General features: G+C 42.0%; 1 protein-coding gene across 5 annotated transcripts in view; it reads left to right on the forward strand.

The window, feature by feature from the left end:
• LOC149187742 (uncharacterized) overlaps positions 1 to 19,020 on the forward strand; it is a 213,665-nt gene that overhangs the window by 67,372 nt on the left and 127,273 nt on the right. For all 5 annotated transcript variants that reach the window (XM_089411459.1, XM_089411460.1, XM_089411462.1 and 2 more), the window contains exon 3: positions 120 to 189. In XM_089411459.1, the coding sequence (XP_089267585.1) occupies positions 120 to 189 (70 nt within the window). The remainder of the gene's footprint in view (positions 1 to 119; positions 190 to 19,020) is intronic.

Here is a 19,020-nt window from a genome sequence, read left to right on the forward strand (position 1 = left end):
TATTGAGAGTCATGTATAAATCATAAATATTATTTATTTTATGAAAAATGCAATGGTTTAATGTTTATTCCATTAATTTTGTCAAACGGTGTTGCTGACAAGGCTTTGTTTGTTGATAGAGATGCTGCTACTGTTATGCTTTCAGGCCAGGTAGCAGATGGAGTCGCAACAATTTTTGTTGGGGAATTGGTATGCTTAGTACTTATCCTAATAACGTTGGTGCTTGTCATACTATATTTATATGTGATACACCCTTTTTGTAGTTATAATGTCTATTATAACATTGTAAACCAAATTTATCAGAATTGGAACTGGACTTTCCAAAATGCCTGAAATTATGAACCAGACTGGAACCAATATAAAGATCAGCCGAATAAAATACACACACACATATAATTTTTCTTTTTTTCTTTTGGAATATATATATTCCAAAAGAAAAAGAAAAAAACTTATATTTCATATTTGAAATATACATAATGCGGTCCATAAGGACTGTCTTGATACACTGATATCTATACCTGGGAGGTATTTACTATTTACTGTCCATGACTTTTACACAAAAGAAAACAAGAAATCCTCAAAACTGTAGGAATAAAGCAGACTCTGTAAAAACAGTTCTTCATGAAACTAAAAATGGAATTCCATTCCATTGATCTCTTGGTCATCCCAAAGCTCATATTGTCCAAAAGATCCAGCTGGCAATTGTAATGCTTCTTTGGAAAGTTTGTCAGCTTGTTCATTCAATTCTTTGTAGATATGCATGTAACAGGTCCTTTTGAAATTCTCCATCTCAAGAGTGATTTTGTGAAAGATATAATTTATATTTGGAACATTTACCTCAGTTTTTTCGTTAATCCAACCAATCACAAGTTTAGAGTCACCCAAAACCTGTATCTTTTTAACTCCAAGATGACAAGTCATGTATAATAGGATCCATAAACCTGTAAATTCAGCCTTAGTATTGGTACCTCGCCCAGTAGCATATATGAGGAGGTAATGGAGATTTCAATTAATAAACAATACCACTCCAACACCACAATGCAGGGGATCTCCTTGGCTTGTGTCATTAAAGAAACCCCACAATATTTTTTTTTCAGATCTAGCATCACAGGAACTCGAATTTTCCTCCCTTTAGGCTATGTTTTAACTTCCTTGACCTTTTTTATTTGAGACTTGTAACTTTTGGTGGAATAAACTTGTTATGAAAAATGGCTTGGTTTTGAGCCGACCATATATTATTGACAAATATAGCTGGAAAGGCCTAGAAATTTTGCACATATCGGTCTGATACCCAATCCTGTGTGCAGTCTACAAGGGATGATTTGTCCCATTGAGCTGAGGAAGGAGAAAAAATCCGATATAAAATACTCCAATTTTTTCCTGCATATGGACAAGTAACAAAGATGTGAGAGATGGATTCTGCCTCAGACTGACAAAGTGCACAACAGTTAAGCCCATTTCATCCTTTTTTCAATACATTGTGCCATGTCAATAATTTATTGGATAAAGGCAGCCAGAGAGATAATTTACTCTTGAGAGGACTGCTGTGTTTCCATAAATACTGCCATGTTGGGAATCATGATTGCTGTTACACCAAAACCCACAGGTATTAGTCAACAATTGCATCGCCAGAGATAAGGATCCACGAGAGGCGGTTAGTCTATGTTGCAAAACACACGGGGAGCGTTGGCTTATCCAATGTCCAACAGTTCCTATAGAGAAACCATTAGGTCAAGTGGCAACAATGGAGCAATAGCTCACTATCACCTCAGCTAAAGCTCTTGGCTCATTACAGACTTTCACTGATGGGAGGAGTCCCGGTATGAGGTAAATCACTAAGAATGATATGTCAACGATATGAAGGTAGTGATTTCAAGAGCCTATTCAAAGGAGAGACTCGGATGATAAGGATTGCTTGCTTTAAAAGCAAGATGTGTGGCTTTCCAAGAGAGGATAAAGGGAAAACCTAGACCTATGGTTGAGGAGTATTTCTTGATATAAAGTGCCCTAGACTTATGAATCCTAGGAGAATATGGTTTTCTAGGTAATCCTTGTGAAATTGGAATGACAAGGTTACGGGACTACAAAGAAACCCTAGGGAGGCCCAAACGAGGTCAAGGGCTTAGTGTGAAACTTCAAATAAAGGGGTTTTGACCAAGTGAGGGAGAAGAAAAGGATCAAAGAGATTGGATTTGAATTTTTAATGCAATGATCCTTAATGAAGCCACTAACCAAAGGAAAACTAGGGAGAATGGTTCTTGAGCTAGGGCTTGGAGAAACTTGAGATTCCACTGTAGAAATGGATTCAAAATTGAGTGGCTTCAACGTAGTTCTAGATCGAATTTCACCAATTTTGGGTGGCTACAATTGATTTTGGGTGATGGCCTAGGAGACACTAGGTTTAGGGCTTAGAAAAGGAGAAAGGGAGGTGAAAAAGATTTTCGTTTTGGTGATCACCTAGGACTAAGCCAGTGCCTAGCCTATTGGGACAATGGAGTCAATTAGATTTCGATGTTTAGAGTTTCTTTTACCCAATCAAGGAGTTCCCAAGTAACTTCGCATGGCCCTAAAGAAAACAAGTAGGTTACCAAGGAAATTTACACTTCTTGATGCTGCAATTGATGACTTATCAAGGTAATTATGAAGATGATATATGCCTAGGACATTCATTCGCTATACCAAACATGAAACATATGAAAAACCCTCACAAAGTCAAGATTCAATAAATTCGTATTTCCATTAGGGCAACAACTCCAACTTCATGAGAGAAAATTTTCATACATTATACATGTGACATAAATAAAGAGATAGATCATGAAAAGGCACTTACAAGTATAGCGAAATCATCCAATCATCAAAAGAGACAAAAATCGAAGCTCCAAGATCAAGACAAGATTTTCCAAACATCAAAATGCATCAAAGATATCCAATTCCTCCTCCAATAGCTATAGTGAAATTCTCAAGAAGAGATAAAGATCCAAATCCAAGTGATGATCAAATGAAATGATCATTACATCAATATATATCATCCTCTAAGTGGTTCGATTTGCCTAATTAGGCCTAATGATGCCCCAACTAATACAATAATGTGCAAAGATAACATTACTTGGTGACAAGCCCACCAAGATAGCTCCGTAATACAAAAATAAGCCTCTCAAAAGGGAAAGATGATAGATACAATAGGTCGAAGGGTCATTGAAGAGGTCTAGTGGAGTCCAGTATGTGCCAAAATGAATGGATGGGCTCCAAACATAATGATAAAGGGGGCAACCCTTTGGTATCCAAGCAAATGACCTGTGATGCCTCCAAGTGGCTATGGGGGCACAAAACATCCTAATGGGCTTGCAAATGGATTGAACAAGCCTGTATCCCATCTGTAAAGAATGGAAGAATGATGCAAGCCCTCCCTTTGTTTCCCATGGTGAGACACATCCTCATCTGGGCCTTGGATTAGCTACCAAGTGTGTGGTGCAAGAGTGTAACCGGTTGGGCAAGGTGGTTCAAGTGCATCATCATCATCAAATAAATGGAACATGAGCAACTAATGAGTGGAACTAAAGGATCCCATGATGTGGCAATCTGCTCTCTGCTGTGGTGAAGGCCCATGGCTCTCAATGCTCACCCTACAAATGGCAATATGGCCCATTGGAGGGCTTGGACCTCGTATAGGGAGACCAAAACGAAGATGAAGACCCACCTGCAAACCTGTATAAGATCCAATGCGTCCCCTCACCTTCCAATACAACCAAAAATTAGTGCAATTGAGTAAGTGAGTTTACCAATCATGGAACCAAGTGGACACTCAATAGTGGCATGCTCTTCCATAATGATCCGAATTGGATCCATAGAAGATTGTCAAAGAACCATGACTGTATTAGGTCGGAACAAGTCTCTAAAGAATCCAAAACAACGATAAAAAACACCCTGAACCAGTGGTAATGGCAGCCAGCGTGGAAGGACGAGAACCTCAGTCAAAGCGCGTTGACCGAGGCCCATGGAGACTGCGCAGGAGGTCAAAGTAGCCCCTGGGAGCCCCGGATCGGGAAATGGAGGTGATTTTTGATGCGCGATTAGTGCATTGCTGGAAGAACAGGGCCAAAATGGAGGAAGCCCGAGCACTCGGTCGCGTTGGGAACCGGAGAACTGCTGGCGGAAAAGGTAAAAGCACTAAAGTACAAAGGTGGGACCCGCGCTTTGGAAATCGGCGGTATTGATTGGGGCGCCCTTGAACGGTAAGAGGTTTTGGACGAGAGCGGAGTGATTCCATACATCGATCGACGCGTGGCAAGTGGAGGTGAGAGAAAACCGCCGTTGATCGCGCGTTATCGGTCGATCAAGTCAACCACGTGAAACGTGCGTATGGCGTCGGATTTGGAGGGCTCAGATCGGACGGCTGAGATCGCGCCCGATGAAGGAAGCGGAATCGACAAGGGAATACGCCACGTTTTAGAAGGGATTTGGAATCCGTTTGACCACCACGGTGGAGGAAAGATTCATCCACAACGTAACTGAAGAAACGAACCGACGAAGTAGGCTGGTGCCGTTTTAGAGGAGAACATGTGGCCACTCCCTGCGAACTGATGATGACGCCGAGCCAGGGAACTCCAAGCGCAGCTACAGAAGGTGAATCGACAGAGGCGGAAGAGGAACTGAACAGGAACAAGGAATGAAAGGCTTCAAAGCCATGAACAGAGACAGGATATATGGAATCAGTCATCGAGAGGGATAGAGAACCCCAGAGAGACAGAGAAAGAGACCAGAATCCTAAGAGGAGGACGGAACACAGAGAAAGAAGGCAGTAAAGCAAAGCAGAAGAGGACAGAGGGCCGAGCTGACCAGAGGCAGCATCGAGCACCAGAGGCTTGAGAGATCCGAGCCATCCCAGAGAGGATCTGTCCAGGCTGAGCACCACATTGGGCTCTCCCCTGTAGACCAGAAAGTCACAGAGTTGGTAGGAAGAAAAATTCTGTGTACTCAAGTGGCTTGGGGAATCCAAGAACCACCCTGCCAAACAAAACTTGCTTCAGGAGAACTCACTTTGAGTCCCTGTAATGTAATTCTCTGCCTAAAGACACAATAAAACAAGGCCACCATTGAAAGCTGGACCGAAGATGTAGCCCTAGAGAATAGGGTGAACTCCTTATTAAAATTGCTTGTGTCTTTATGTTTGCTTACTGTATTTCTCTGTTGTCTTTCCATTTCATTGTCTGTGTATTGGCAATTTGATCGATCTGTTGCTTCAATAACACAGAACACACACCAGCACATGAGTCTGTAATACCTTTGTTTAATAAATCTTTAACTGATGTCACTCATGGGGTGAATATCAGATCAAGTGGTATCAGAGCTCTAGGCTGTAAGGTTAGACAAGCTTGTGTTCGTTTAGCTGTGAATGCTCACAAGATCAAAGCTCAAATTGGGAGAAGGAGAGTTGGTGGAAACTAATCCTGAAATTGGGAGAGTCTATCATCGGAAGACAATGTCAGAAGAAGGTTTTGTAGGGCCAAACCCTCAATTCATAGAAAGTTTTCTAGCTATAAAGTCTATGGTAGAAGAAATGTATAGAGACTTTAGAAAGCATAAGGTTGAAGATTCATCAGGTTCTAAACAAGATAAGGAAGAAGATGAGTCTCACTGCCATGACCACTCCAAAGGAAAGGGGAAAGAGGAAAGCTTTCTCACACCTTCTAATAGCCCTGTGCATAATAAGAAATCATCTTTGATTAAGCTAGATGTTAAATTTGATTTGCTTATATATGATGGAGAGCTAAATGTTGAAAAGTTGGACAATTGGATTAGACAAATTGATGTGTATTGCAGGGTACAGAACATAAACTTAGACAAGAGTAAGATTCAGCTGGCAAGCCTACGCTTAGGAGGCATTGCCTTGGTTTGGTGGGAAGGCAGAACCCAAGCTAATATGAAAAGACATGGTAAGACCATCTCTGTTTGGAGTGACTTTGTTTCTGCAATCACAAAGCAGTTATATCCATTGGCCTACATGCAACAAGCCATGATGAGTTGGCAAACTCTTCGATAGTTGAAAGGGAAAAGTGTGCAAGGGTATACTCAAGAGTTCAGAAAGAGAGCATTGATGTTGGGTATCTCATTAGGTTCACCAGAGACTCTTTTGAAGTACATTGGTGGTCTACACAGCTACATGAGGCATACCATCCTCATGTTTAATCCCATTAGTATAGATGAGGTATCTGTACAAGCTACTCATCTAGAAGCTAGAGGAAAGAATGGAAATCCAGAAGTTGGGGGACCATCCCAACTCATTGTAAGCAAGAGCAAGGAGAAAAGAAAGCAGAAGTGGAAAGCAAGGAAGGCTAACACTGCACAGAAAGCCAAAGCCTCATGCACTCACTGTAAAAAGGAGGGGCATGATGATGAGCATTGTTGGATTCTGCATCCAGAGCTGAGACTTAAGAATTCCGAGGGCAAGAAGAAGAAGACAGCTGCAACTATTTAGAAAGATTTGGGGTCAGACTTAGGAGATGAAACAACTATAGCAGCCACAGGTATAAAAGGTAAGAATTCTGAAGCATCTATTAGTAATTTTGCTCAATCTGTTATTGATGAAGAAAATGAGAGAAAAAGACATGAGCTTTTCCATATTCGAGTTATTTCCAAAAATCAAAAGATTGATACTTTGATTGATAGTGGCTCACAAGTAAATTTGATTTCTGAAGCAATTGTAAAGAAATTGGGATTAGCAACTACACCTCACAAGAAACCATACCCATTAGGATGGTTGAATGATAAAGCAAAACTACAAGTGACTAGATAGTGCAAACTCAAGTTTTCTTTTGGGTTAGCATTTGTAGATGAGGTTGAGTTAGACATAATTCCTTTGGATATATGTGGAATTGTTTTAGGAAGCCCTTACTTGTATGATAGAAAGGCTATTTTCTATAGAGCTGAGAACAAGTATCTACTTGTTAAAGATGGAATCGAATACTTTGTAAGAGCTCATAAGCTCAAGAATAGTTATACTCTCATAAACTCAGGACAGAGGAAAAGAATGATAAATTCACAAACAATTCCTACTGATGGTTGTAAAGAAAAAGAAACCTGATAAAACCAATGTATTTGAGGGTTGTAATGCTGAACAACAAGCTGATATAGAAAAGGTTGTTTCAGAGTATGATGTCTTGTTTCAAGAACCTAAATGCCACCCAAAAAGGGAATAGTACATGATATTATTTTGCAGCAAGATGTTCCTTTTCTTAACATTGGGATGTACAGGTTGTCTGCTTTAGAGAATGCTGAAATCAAGACGCAGGTGCAGGAGTTGCTCGAGAAAGGGTTTATCAAGCTTAGCACATCACCATGTGGGTCACCAATCGTTTTGGTGAGAAAGAAAGATGGCTCGTGGAGAATGTGCATTGATTACCGAGCACTGAAGATAATAATAAAAAATCGTTATCCCCTTCCTCGCATAGATGATCTCTTAGATCAATTAAAGGAAGCTATTTATTTCACCAAGCTGGATTTGCACAGTGGATACCATCAAGTCAGAGTTGCAGAGCAAGATGCATGGAAGACTGCTTTCAAAACAAAGCAGGAATTGTATGAATGGCTGGTTATGCCTTTTGGCTTGACCAATGCTCCTGCTACTTTCATGAGATTAATGAATGATGTACTCAGACCTTTTCTTGATGATTTTGTTATTGTGTATCTGGATGGCATTCTGATTTTTAGCAAAACGTGGGAAGAACATTTAAAGCATGTTAAGCAGACATTAGATGTTTTGAAAAGAGAAAAACTTTATGTTAAACTCTCAAAATGTGAATTTGGCAAAACATCTCTAAACTACTTGGGTCATATAGTAGGGGAAGGTGAATTGAAAATAGATCCCTCTAAAGTGGCAATCATTGTGAACTGGCCTAAACCCAGGTCTGCTACAGAAGTGAGAAGCTTCTTAGGAGCAACACAATATTGGAGGAAGTTTATTTCTAACTTCTCCTCGATTGCAGCTCCCTTACATGCTTTAACAGGATTGAATAAGGTGTTTTAGTGGGGAGGCAAACATCAGAAAGCCTTCGACACATTGAAAGAGAGAATTAGTACAACACCTGTACTAACACTGCTAGATTTACAAAGACCATTTGAGATCCAAACTGATGCCAGTGACTATGCCATGGGAGCAGTGTTGACACAACACAGTAAACCCATATGTTATCATTCTGAGACTTTTAATCTTGCAATAGTTAACTATCCTGCATATGATAAAGAATTGTATGCATTAGTTCAGAGTGTTAAAAAGTGGAAACATTATTTAATGGGCAAGGAGACAGTAATACATACTGATCATTAACCACTTCAATATCTACATTCCCAAACTAAGTTGCAGCAATCAAGACATTACAGATGGATGGGGTTTCTACAATAGTTTCATTTAGTCATCAGATATAAAAAGGGCATACATAACAAGGTTGCAGACATGTTATCTAGACCCATCATAAATTCATCTACCATACTTAAACATAATTCTGTACTACATGAAAGCTATATAGAACAATATGCTTAGGGTATGGACTTTAAAGATGTATATGCAACTTTGAGTCAAGGCAAAATAGTAGAAGAATTGGACTATCATATGAAGGACCGACTCTTATATCATTGTGGGAAACTCTGCATTCCACAAACCAAGAGAGTAAAGATAATTAGGGAAGCACACACTTCTTTGATATCAGGTCACTTTGGGGTAAGGAAAACAGTTGCACAACTGCAAAGGTTCTGCTATTGGCCAAAAATGAATGAGACAATTTCTAGATATGTAAGAGGGTGTGCCATGTGTGCTAAAAGCAAGCCCAACAACAGAAAAATAGGCTTGTACACTCCATTGCCAGTTCCTTCTCACCCTTGGGAAAGTGTTTCCATGGATTTTGTTGGAGGGCTACCTAAGTCTAGGAAAGATCATGATTATTTATATGTTGTTGTGGATAGGTTCAACAAAATGTGTATTTTGATACCTTGTAGTAAACAGATTACAGCTGAACAGACTGCAAAATTGTTCTTTGAACATGTATGGGTTCATTTTGGATTACCCACTTCCATTGTATCTGATCGAGACACCCAATTTGTGAGGAAGTTTTGGTCGAGTTTGTGGGAATTGATGGACACCAAACTAAAGAAAAACACAGCTTTTCATCCACAAACAGATGGTCAGACAAAAGTAGTAAACGGAATAGTGATCCAGTTACTGAGAGGTTACTGCAGCAAACATCCTAAGCTTTGGGATGAACACTTGTGTTATGTGCAACATGCTTACAATAGAGCCAAGCACTCTTCTACACAGAGATCTCCTTTTGAGACCCGTTTTGATTTCACACCAAGGTCTCCTTTGGATTTTGTCTTTGGTAAAGATACCATGGTTGATGGACACAGTGATGTGGACAAGGCAACTAGGTTCATTGTAAAGTTTTGTAGATGTTCTATGCTAAGAGCAATTTCACTTTTCTCACAGCAATCATACAAGTAGATAAGCAAAATGCAGATAGAACATATAAGCAGATCTTACAGAAGACAAATCAGAAACAAGAAAAATGTATGTGTTTGTTTCGGCGGTCAACAGGATGCTTCAACCAGCAAAGTCTCCTTTGGTCAGCCAGCCCAGCATGTGTCACAACAACCCTCCAACCAGTAGATGAGTCAACCCAAGTCAGTTCTACAAAAGTCAACGCTGTCCTGAAAAGTCAACGCAGGGGCAGCAAGCTAAAAGTCAACGCAGCAGCAAAACGGTCAACCCTTTGACCTCGATTTTTGTGCCAGGTAGTATGGCCTTCAAAAATCGAACCTCCCACAAGTTTTCAGCTTGTTTGGACCAAGCGTTGACCAAAGTCAACGCTGGTCAAGCTTCTGCGAAACCCTAGCAGCAGAAACCCTAGCAGCAGAAAAATCCTCTTCGTCCTTCCCACGTGTGGCTGAAATCCGTCCTCCAGGTAGCTCGTACTTTTTAGGATGAGAGAGGAAGATGTGAGTTGTGTTGTGATCAAATTCTCTCCAACTTTTCCTGTATATATATATCCATCAATGAGGGTGTGTGACACATCTGTTGGGCATGTGAGCCTACATTACAAAACTGGCTGATCTTTGCACATATAATTTATTAAGAATAATAAATTCAAAATATAAGTTCTGCTCATCGGATTAAGACTATTTTTATATGGATTTTACACCTCTCAGAAAGAGGAATCCAACAAAAATATTAGCCTCTTAATCTGAGCATCAGAACATGGAGTTTGGACCTAGTTGTCCAAATTTAACACTCCCTCTCAACTAGGGAGAACTCCATCTATTAGTGCAATTAACATCGTGAGTCATCCCGCCGAAACTTGCTTTGCTGGCTTCTTTATTTCAGAACAGAAGTGGGTCAGTCACAAAGACATCATTCCCCGACTGACATAATCAGTCCAGAGGTCCCAGACCTCACAAATCTTGATCCCAGATCAAGTGGTTGGACCATGCCATCCTAGATAGAGAGTACGGCAATCTCTGATGCGTCCATCAGTCTTTGCTAATAGTCTCTAGCTTTTCCACACCTCATTGGCCAAATGAGAGGTACTTCCCATGAGCCCTGAACTCAATGGGTAGGATGCATACGGGGCACAGATTAAATGAGTGGCGAATTAGCTCAATAATCACAAGGGTGGGGCAGAAGCATTATGAGTGCTTATAGCTCCGAGAAGCTATCCCTAAAGCCCCCCAGAGCTCCCAGAGCTCATTGTCCAACAGGACCCACATCATAGGGTCTTTCCACGACACCAAGACTCTCACGGAAGGTTAGGAACTTGACCTTCCCCAGGGGCTTAGTGAGAATATCCGCGACCTGCTCATCAGTTCCTATATGATCGAGCCTTACGGCGCCTCGCTGTACCATATCCCGGATAAAGTGGTACCTGATATCAATATGCTTGGATCGGTCGTGGAACACAGGATTCTCAGTCATACGAATCCCACTCTGATTATCACAGAGTATTACAGTGGTATCTAGCACATGTTGGAACAGCTCACTAAAGAGCTTCCTCAACCAAACTGCTTCACAACAGGCCATACTAGCAGCAATGTATTCGGCCTCCGCGGTGCTCAAAGCCACCGACTTCTGCTTCCTGCTCATCCATGAGATCGAAGCAGAACCAAGATTGAAACAGCATCCAGATGTGCTCTTACGATCCACCACACTGCCAGCCCAATCGGCATCAGTATATCCCTGGAGTATCACACTCCCGGCAGTGTATCTCAGCCCATGGTTTATCGTGCCCCGAAGATATCTCAAAAGATTCTTGGCACCAACCCAGTGAAAATGATGAGGCTCAACCATCTGTTGACTCAAAGTATTCACTGCAAAACATATGTCCGGACGGGTGTTCACTAAGAACATCAAAGCTCCTATGAGTTGACGATACTCAGTAGGATTGGCCAAGATAGGCCCTGCAGCGCTGCCACTCAACTTCTTAAAGTTGAGTTCCATTGGTGTCGACACGGACTTACAGTCCACCATCCCAAATCTTTCCAGAAGCTTCACAATATACTTTCCTTGAGAAAGGAAAATCTCTCCAGGTCTCTGCCAGACCTCCAGGCCTAGGAAATAGTGCATCAGTCCTAGGTCTTTCATCTCGAACTCAGCAGCAAGCTCCCTCTTACATTGATGAATGAGAGGGTCATCACCTGTCAGGAAGAGGTCGTCCACATACAGCACTAGAATGAGAGGCTTTCCTTCCTCAACCTTAAAGTAAAGGTTTGGATCAGCATTGCTTCGAGTGAAGCCCAGCTTCATCAAGTAACTATCCATCCTCTCATACCAAGCTCTGGGTGCTTGCTTTAACCCATAGAGGGCTTTCTTCAACCTGCAGACATAAGTGTCTCCATCTTGAACTTCAAATCCCAGAGGTTGTTCTACATACACCTCTTCCTTTATTGCACCATGCAGAAAAGCGGTCTTGACATCCATCTGATGAAGACTCCATCCTTGCGTAGCAGCAAGGGCTATGATGGATCGGATGGTGGTATATCGAGCCACAGGTGCAAATATATCGTCATAGTCAATTCCTTCCTTTTGAGAGAAGCCACGGGCAACAAATCTTGCCTTAAACTTTTCAGCACTCCCATCAGATCCATGTTTAATCTTGTAGAGCAATTTAGCGGTGACAACAGATTTGTCCTTCGGTCTCGGGACCACATCCCAGACATCATTCTTCATAATAGCCTCATATTCTTCATGCATAGCATCCTTCCAGACTTGATGCTTGATGGCTTCTTCAAAAGATCCAGGTTCAGATTGTATAATAGTACTCATGGCAGCTAGATACCCTTGGTATCTACACGGCTTCTTGCTTTCTCGGAATGTTCCCCTTGGGGCAGCATGACCCTCAGCATCTTCGAGGGTGTCCCTGAGCCATGATGGCCTCTTTCCTAGAGAAGGGGAAGGATCAATAGGGTCCATTGGCCCTTCAACATCAGGCATAGTCTCATCCTGGGGTTCTTCCAGATTTCCAGGTCTTTCTTCATGGTTTTCTTCAGATCTAGGAAGATCTACTACTTTCTTCAGGGAAGCATCTTCGTCAAAAGTGACATCATGGCTTATCTCTACTTCCCTTTGACCAGGTACATAGACTCTATATGCCTTAGAAGTCTCACTGTAGCCCACAAACATTCCTTTCTTCCCAGTAGCATCCAGCTTACTTCTCTTTTCTTTCGGCACATGAAAATAGACAGGACATCCAAAAATTCTAAAATGTGAGACATCAGGTTTCTTACCAGAGAAAACCTCTTCGGGAGTTTTGGAGTCCAAAGCGGAATGAGGGCATCGGTTTTGAATGTACACAGCAGTATTTGCAGCTTCTCCCCACAGAAACTTTGGAAGACCCTGGTCACATAGCATGGCACGGGCAGCTTCCACAATAGTCCTATTCTTGCGTTCAACAACACCATTCTGCTCAGGAGTATATGCAGTGGTAGTCTCCCTCTTAATGCCAGCTTTTCTGCAAAAGTCTTTGAACTCATTTGACTCATATTCAGTGCCATTGTCAGTCCTCAAAATCTTGATCTTCTTTCTGGTCATATTTTCCACCAAGGCTTTGAAGGTACGGAACCACATGAAAGCCTCATCCTTCTTCTTCAAGAAGTATATCCAGGTTTTGCGAGAGAAGTCATCAGTAAATGTCATATAGTAAGAACATCCCCCCAGGGATGTTACAGGCAACATACCGGAAAGATCAGAATGGACCAGTTGCAATATCTCAGATGTCTTTGTGACACTTGAGGGGAAAGGTCCCCTTGTATGTTTTCCTTCAGCACAACCCTTACATACACCTTTATGATTATTTCCAAAATCAGGCATCCCTGTCACCACCTTCCTTGCTTCAGGAAGAGCCTTGTAATGAAGGTGTCCAAATCTTCGGTGCCATAGTTCGGTTTGACGGATAGTATCACAAGTCATAGCTCCCAACGGACTCCCTCCAACCTAGTAGAGTGTACCAACTCTAAAACCAATTGAGATAGCTTCCTTGAAGCTCTTCTTCCACATGAGTACCTTTCCATCAGAGAAAGTTACATTGAATCCTTTGTCTTCCATGGCAGATACAGACACAAGGTTCTTCTTCAATTTGGGTACATAGAGTACATCTTGTAGATGGAGGACTTGTCCTTGAGACAAGTGGAGGGTCACAGTCCCGGTCCCTTTCACAGGATAAGTGGCATTATCCCCAAGGATAATTTCTAGATTAGTATCCCTTTCAACCATGTCAGAAAGTGCTTCCTTGAATCCGGTGATGTGTCTTGAGGCACCACTATCGATTAGCCAGACATCCATAGTGTCGGGCGGAGATGCAGCTGAGAGAGCAGATATTAGAATATACTCATTTCTTTTATCAACAACATTAGACTCCTCATACCTGGTATTTCTGGTCCTTTTAGAAGGTGGATGGTTTCCTTCAAAGTGAGCCTTCCTCTTTCCTTTGGATTTGTCATTTCTTTGATTCCCATTCCTTCGGTTGTTGTTGTTGTCGTCACTATCGGGAGAATTCTTCTGGAAGGGGCATTCTCTAGCATAGTGTCCAGTCCTATGGCAGGTGAAACATTTACCCTTCTTCTTTTGAGTCTTAGTCCTTCCTTTGTCCTTGGAACCACCAGAGTTCTTCTTTCGGGAATGAGCAATATAGGCAGCATTTCTTTCATTATCAAATTCCTTCATCCTTGTTTCTTCTTGCATACATCTAGACAGAAGCTCATCAAAGTTAGGGATGGTATTATTGTTGAGAATGGTAGTTGAGAATACTTGCCATTCATATGGAAGTCCTCCAACTGCGGTGAGAACCATCTCACGATCAGCTATTGTCATCCAAGAGATCCACTAGGCAGTACAGGAACAACTAGAAAGGAGCCAAGCCAAGTATAAGGCTAGGCATGACAAGCATCGGATGGAGCATAGTTTTCAGGTTGGAGACCAAGTCTGGCTGTATATCAGCAAGGACAAGATGCAAGGTGAAGGTAAAAAGCTAAAGCCTATCAGGTATGGACCCTTTAGGATACTTGAGAAGGTTGGTGAAAATGCTTTTCGCCTTGATCTACTAGCTTACATGCACATCTACTTAGTCGTAAATGCAGATTGCTTAAGATTATTTGAACCTTCAATGATTGAAGACCTTGAAGAGCAGAGTCAATTCCTTCTATTGATGACCTGCTACCTGAATATCTTAATGAATTGCAGGAAGACGCAGTGCTGGGCAGGAAGGTAAGGACGACGCGCAGGGGAAATGTCGAATACCTCAGGATTGGGCTCAAAAGTTCAAAGCCGAGCAACGCAAAGTGGATTGAGATTGGACAAGTGAGAAAGCAATATCCTCACTTAGTCGATGCTTGAAAACCAACTTTTGGTGGTCCAAAAGCTTTTCAGTGGAAAGGTCGTGATCCAAATTGGATCCATAGAAGATTGTCAAAGAACCATCACTGTATCAGGTCGGAACAAATCTCTAAAGAATCCAAAACAACGATCAAAAACATCCTGAACCAGTGGCAATGGCAGCCAGCGTGGAATGACGAGGACCTCGGTCAAAGCGCGCTGACCGAGGCCCATGGAGACTACGCAGGAGGTCAAAGTAGCCCCTAGGAGCCCCAGATCGGGAAATGGAGGTTATTTTTGATGTGTGATTAGTGCGCTGGGAAAATAAGGCCAAAATGGAGGAAGCTCAAGCACTCGGTTGCGTTGGGAAACAAAGAACCGCAGGCGAAAAAGGTAAAAGCGCTAAAGTAAAAATGCGGGACCCGTGCTCTGGAAATCGGCAGGATTGATTGGGGCGCCCTTGAACGGTAAGAGGTTTTGGACGAGAGCAGAGCGATTTTATACATCGATCGACGCCTAGCAAGCGGAGGTGAGAGAAAACTACCGTTGATTGCGCGTTATTAGTCAAACAAGTCAACCGCGAGAAACGTGTGTATGGCGTTGGATCTGGAGGGCTCAGATCGGACGGCTGAGATCGCGCCCGACAAAGGAAGCGGAATTGACAAGGGAATATGTTGTGTTTTAGAAGGGATTTGGAATCCGTTTGACCGCCACGGTGGAGGAAAGATTCATCCATGATGTAACTGAAGAAACGAACCAACAAAGCAAGTTGGTGCCGTTTAGAGGAGGACATGTGGCCACTCCCTGTGAACTGATGATGACGCCGAGCCAGGGAACTCCAAGCACAGTTGCAGAAGGTGACTCGACAGAGGTGGAAGAGGAATTGAACAGGCACAGGGAACGAAAGGCTTCAAAGCCATGAACAGAGACAGGATATAGGGAATCAGTCATCGAGAGGGACAAAGAACCCCAGGGAGACAGAGAAAGAGACCAGAATCCCAAGAGGAGGACGGAACACAGAGAGAGAAGGCAGTAAAGCAAAGCAGAAGAGGACAGAGGGTCGAGCTGACCAGAGGCAGCATCAAGCACCAGAGGCTTGAGAGATCCAAGCCATCCCAGAGAGGATCTGTCCGGGCTGAGCACCACATTGGGCTCTCCCCTGTAGACCAGAAGGTCACAGAGTTGGTAGGAAGAAGAAGTTTGTGTACTCAAGTGGCTTGGGGAATCCAAAAACCACCCTGCCAAGCAAAACCTGCTTCAGGAGAACTCACTTTGAGCCCCTGTATTGTAATTCTCTGCTTAAAGACATAATAAAACAAGGCCACCACTGAAAGATGGACCGGAGATGTAGCCCTGGAGAATAGGGTGAACTCCTTATTAAAATTGCTTGTGTCTTTATGTTTGCTTACTGTATTTCTCTGATGTCTTTCCATTTCATTGTCTGTGTATTGGCAATTTGATCAATCCGTTGCCTCAATAACACAGAACACACACCAGCACATGAGTCTGTAATACCTTTGTTTAATAAATCTTTAACTGATGTCACTCATGGGGTGAATAGATCACATAAGGGGCTTTAGAACGTGCAAGTGTCTCCAAGTTCAAGAAGAAGGTTAACCAAGGACTTTATTAGGTTGGTTCAACCTTTAAAGCGAGTGACATGTCCATGGTACAACCATCAAACGATAGGTGGCATGTGATATAATGATGAAACAGAGTGGGGCATCAGGGGAAGGCTCCAAGTCACATGTCACAGTATAAGGGTAGCTATTAGAGGGGAAGCCCACACTTGGGTGTATGAATGAAGGAGGGAGCAATCATGGTACATGAGTTACCCCGACCTTTGCTTTTCCACCCTTCTTCATATGCCTTTTGCCTTTTATTGTTTTTTCTTTTTATAACTGCTTGGGGCTCCAGGGGATAGGAGCATGATGTGTGAGATGTAACAGGGAATACCCCCTTAATGTGGGGTAGTTCATCGCCCACTAGGGGTTGGTAATATCATGGGTTCCTTAATGATGTAAGGGGTCAATACAAGGGGCCCTAGGAACCAGGGTGATGGCCATAATGATAGAGGTAAAGCTCATGTTTGGCTTTTGCCCACTTGCTAAATTTGTATGTCTCGACCATATTTTGCATTTTGTGGTACATTTCCTATTGAGAGTGGCCAAATTATGATTTTTTCTTTCTTTTTAGTTGCATCAACCTCTGGGGCATCGTTCCAAGCTCGACCTAAAGTGTGGACAAGGGGAGGGGAGGCTAACTCGTTGTGGACCCAATGGACAAATGTGGCCCCGAATGGGAAATACTGTGAAAGGGTTGATAATGAGCGGAGGGGAGTGATGCATATGGTTTCGGGAAATAGGACCACACAACCAAAATCGAGGTTTCCCATGTAGTGCTACCCCTAAAGCTAGTAGCCAATAAAGGAGATCCTACGGGACTAGGATACAAGGTTAACCATCAAATTGGACAGAGGAGACAAGAGTACAAACCAAGCCCACTCTTTTTGCCAAATCCCCCCACTAATCCATGTCCAAAAGTTTCCATGATAAGTAAACAAAAATACCCAACTACACAATGAAAAGCCATACCTTTGGGATTGGAAGGCCCATCTTCAAACATACGATCATAACAAATGGGCAAGGAATCATAATGGCTGGCTCAGGTGGCGGAGATGGTGGTACATCCAGCTATCTGGTGGCTGCAAGGGGCTGCTGGTTGCTGTTTGAGGACCATCTAGGAGAAAAATTTCTCTTAAGGGTGTCACCTATGAGTGGTGGGTAACACTTACCAAGAAAGGAATTAAACAATAAAGATACATTCAATCTCACACAAGATAGAAAAAATGTATACAACATCTTCAAATGGTCTCATTCCTATTATTCATTAATAGATTCATCACATGCATTGGAAATTGCTCATGCTTTCAAGTCCTCCCACAAGTGCTTGCGTCCTCACTTCCTTTTTTAGAATTTACACCTGTTATTTTATAGCCCCTTGCACTTGGTCTACAACTTTGGATTGCTTGTCCCAACTTTGAGATCTCTTCCACATCAATATACACTTTGCTCCTTCCTACTCATCCTCCTTAGGAAATCAATCAAGCAATGCTAGTCCTTCTCTTGTAGCAACTAATCATTTGCAACAACTGCTATCTGTTGGAAAATCAGAAAGGCAGAAACATTTTCTTTATGTTGATAATTACTTGCGATATTCTTATGTTCTTGTTAACTTTCTAGTGTTCTTCTTTTATCTTGGTTCATCAAGCAATTACCAAAACCATAACACAAAGATCAAAGACACCAAATGTAGGCAGACAACCAGTGCAAAACCCCTATCTAGCGGAAAACCCAGTCAACAACTCTTCCTTCAATAGTTTCACGAGATAATCCAAGAATCTTTTACCTAGACACAAACTTCCTCCAATCACCAAGTTAGCCCTTCCCTTCAGTAGCAACTTCGACCAATAACTTCGATCTTGCAGCAGCAGAACTTCGATCTTGAAGCAACAACAAAAACTTCGACCTAGTAGCAACTTCGATCTTGTAGCAACAACACTTCAACCTAGAAGCAGCGACAACACTTCAACCAAGAGACAACAAAAATTTCGACCTTGATGTAGCAACAAAAAGTTGACCTTGATGCAACACTTCAATGTTCCAGCAGTAGTCGAGTAAATTCACACGTGCGAGAGAGAGGTAACCCATAAACTTCAATTTTCTTCTCCAGCAATTTTTTATTTTTATTTTTTATTTATTTTTTTATCCTGCAATTTCATATTCTTTTGCTTCTCTTTCTTGAATATCAAACTTGTGTGAGTGATCCTCCAAATGAATTGAATTGCCCTTATTTATAGTTTCTTCTGTGTGTCGAATTACTTTGATGTACGCTGACTTGATCAGGTGAGGGCCGACTTGGTGTGGAGGTGACAAATGACTTATTTGACTCAATAAAAATTCGTTTTACATAATTGAAAAGCTCAAGAAGGGTCTTATAAAATGGGCAATGACTCTAATGACTCAAGCCAAGACCTAGAAGTCCTCAATGGGGACTTTGATCTATAACATGATGACCCAAGCATGAAACCCATGCTTTAATAATTCATAATAATAATAATAATAAAATTTCTTTTTCTTTCTTTTGATAAATACATTTCATTATGACTCAAA

This window comes from Pinus tabuliformis, chromosome 3_1, assembly GCF_031772625.1.
Source record: "Pinus tabuliformis cultivar Carrire ecotype Pingquan chromosome 3_1, CPIR1, whole genome shotgun sequence".
Classification (NCBI taxonomy): Eukaryota; Viridiplantae; Streptophyta; class Pinopsida; order Pinales; family Pinaceae; genus Pinus; species Pinus tabuliformis.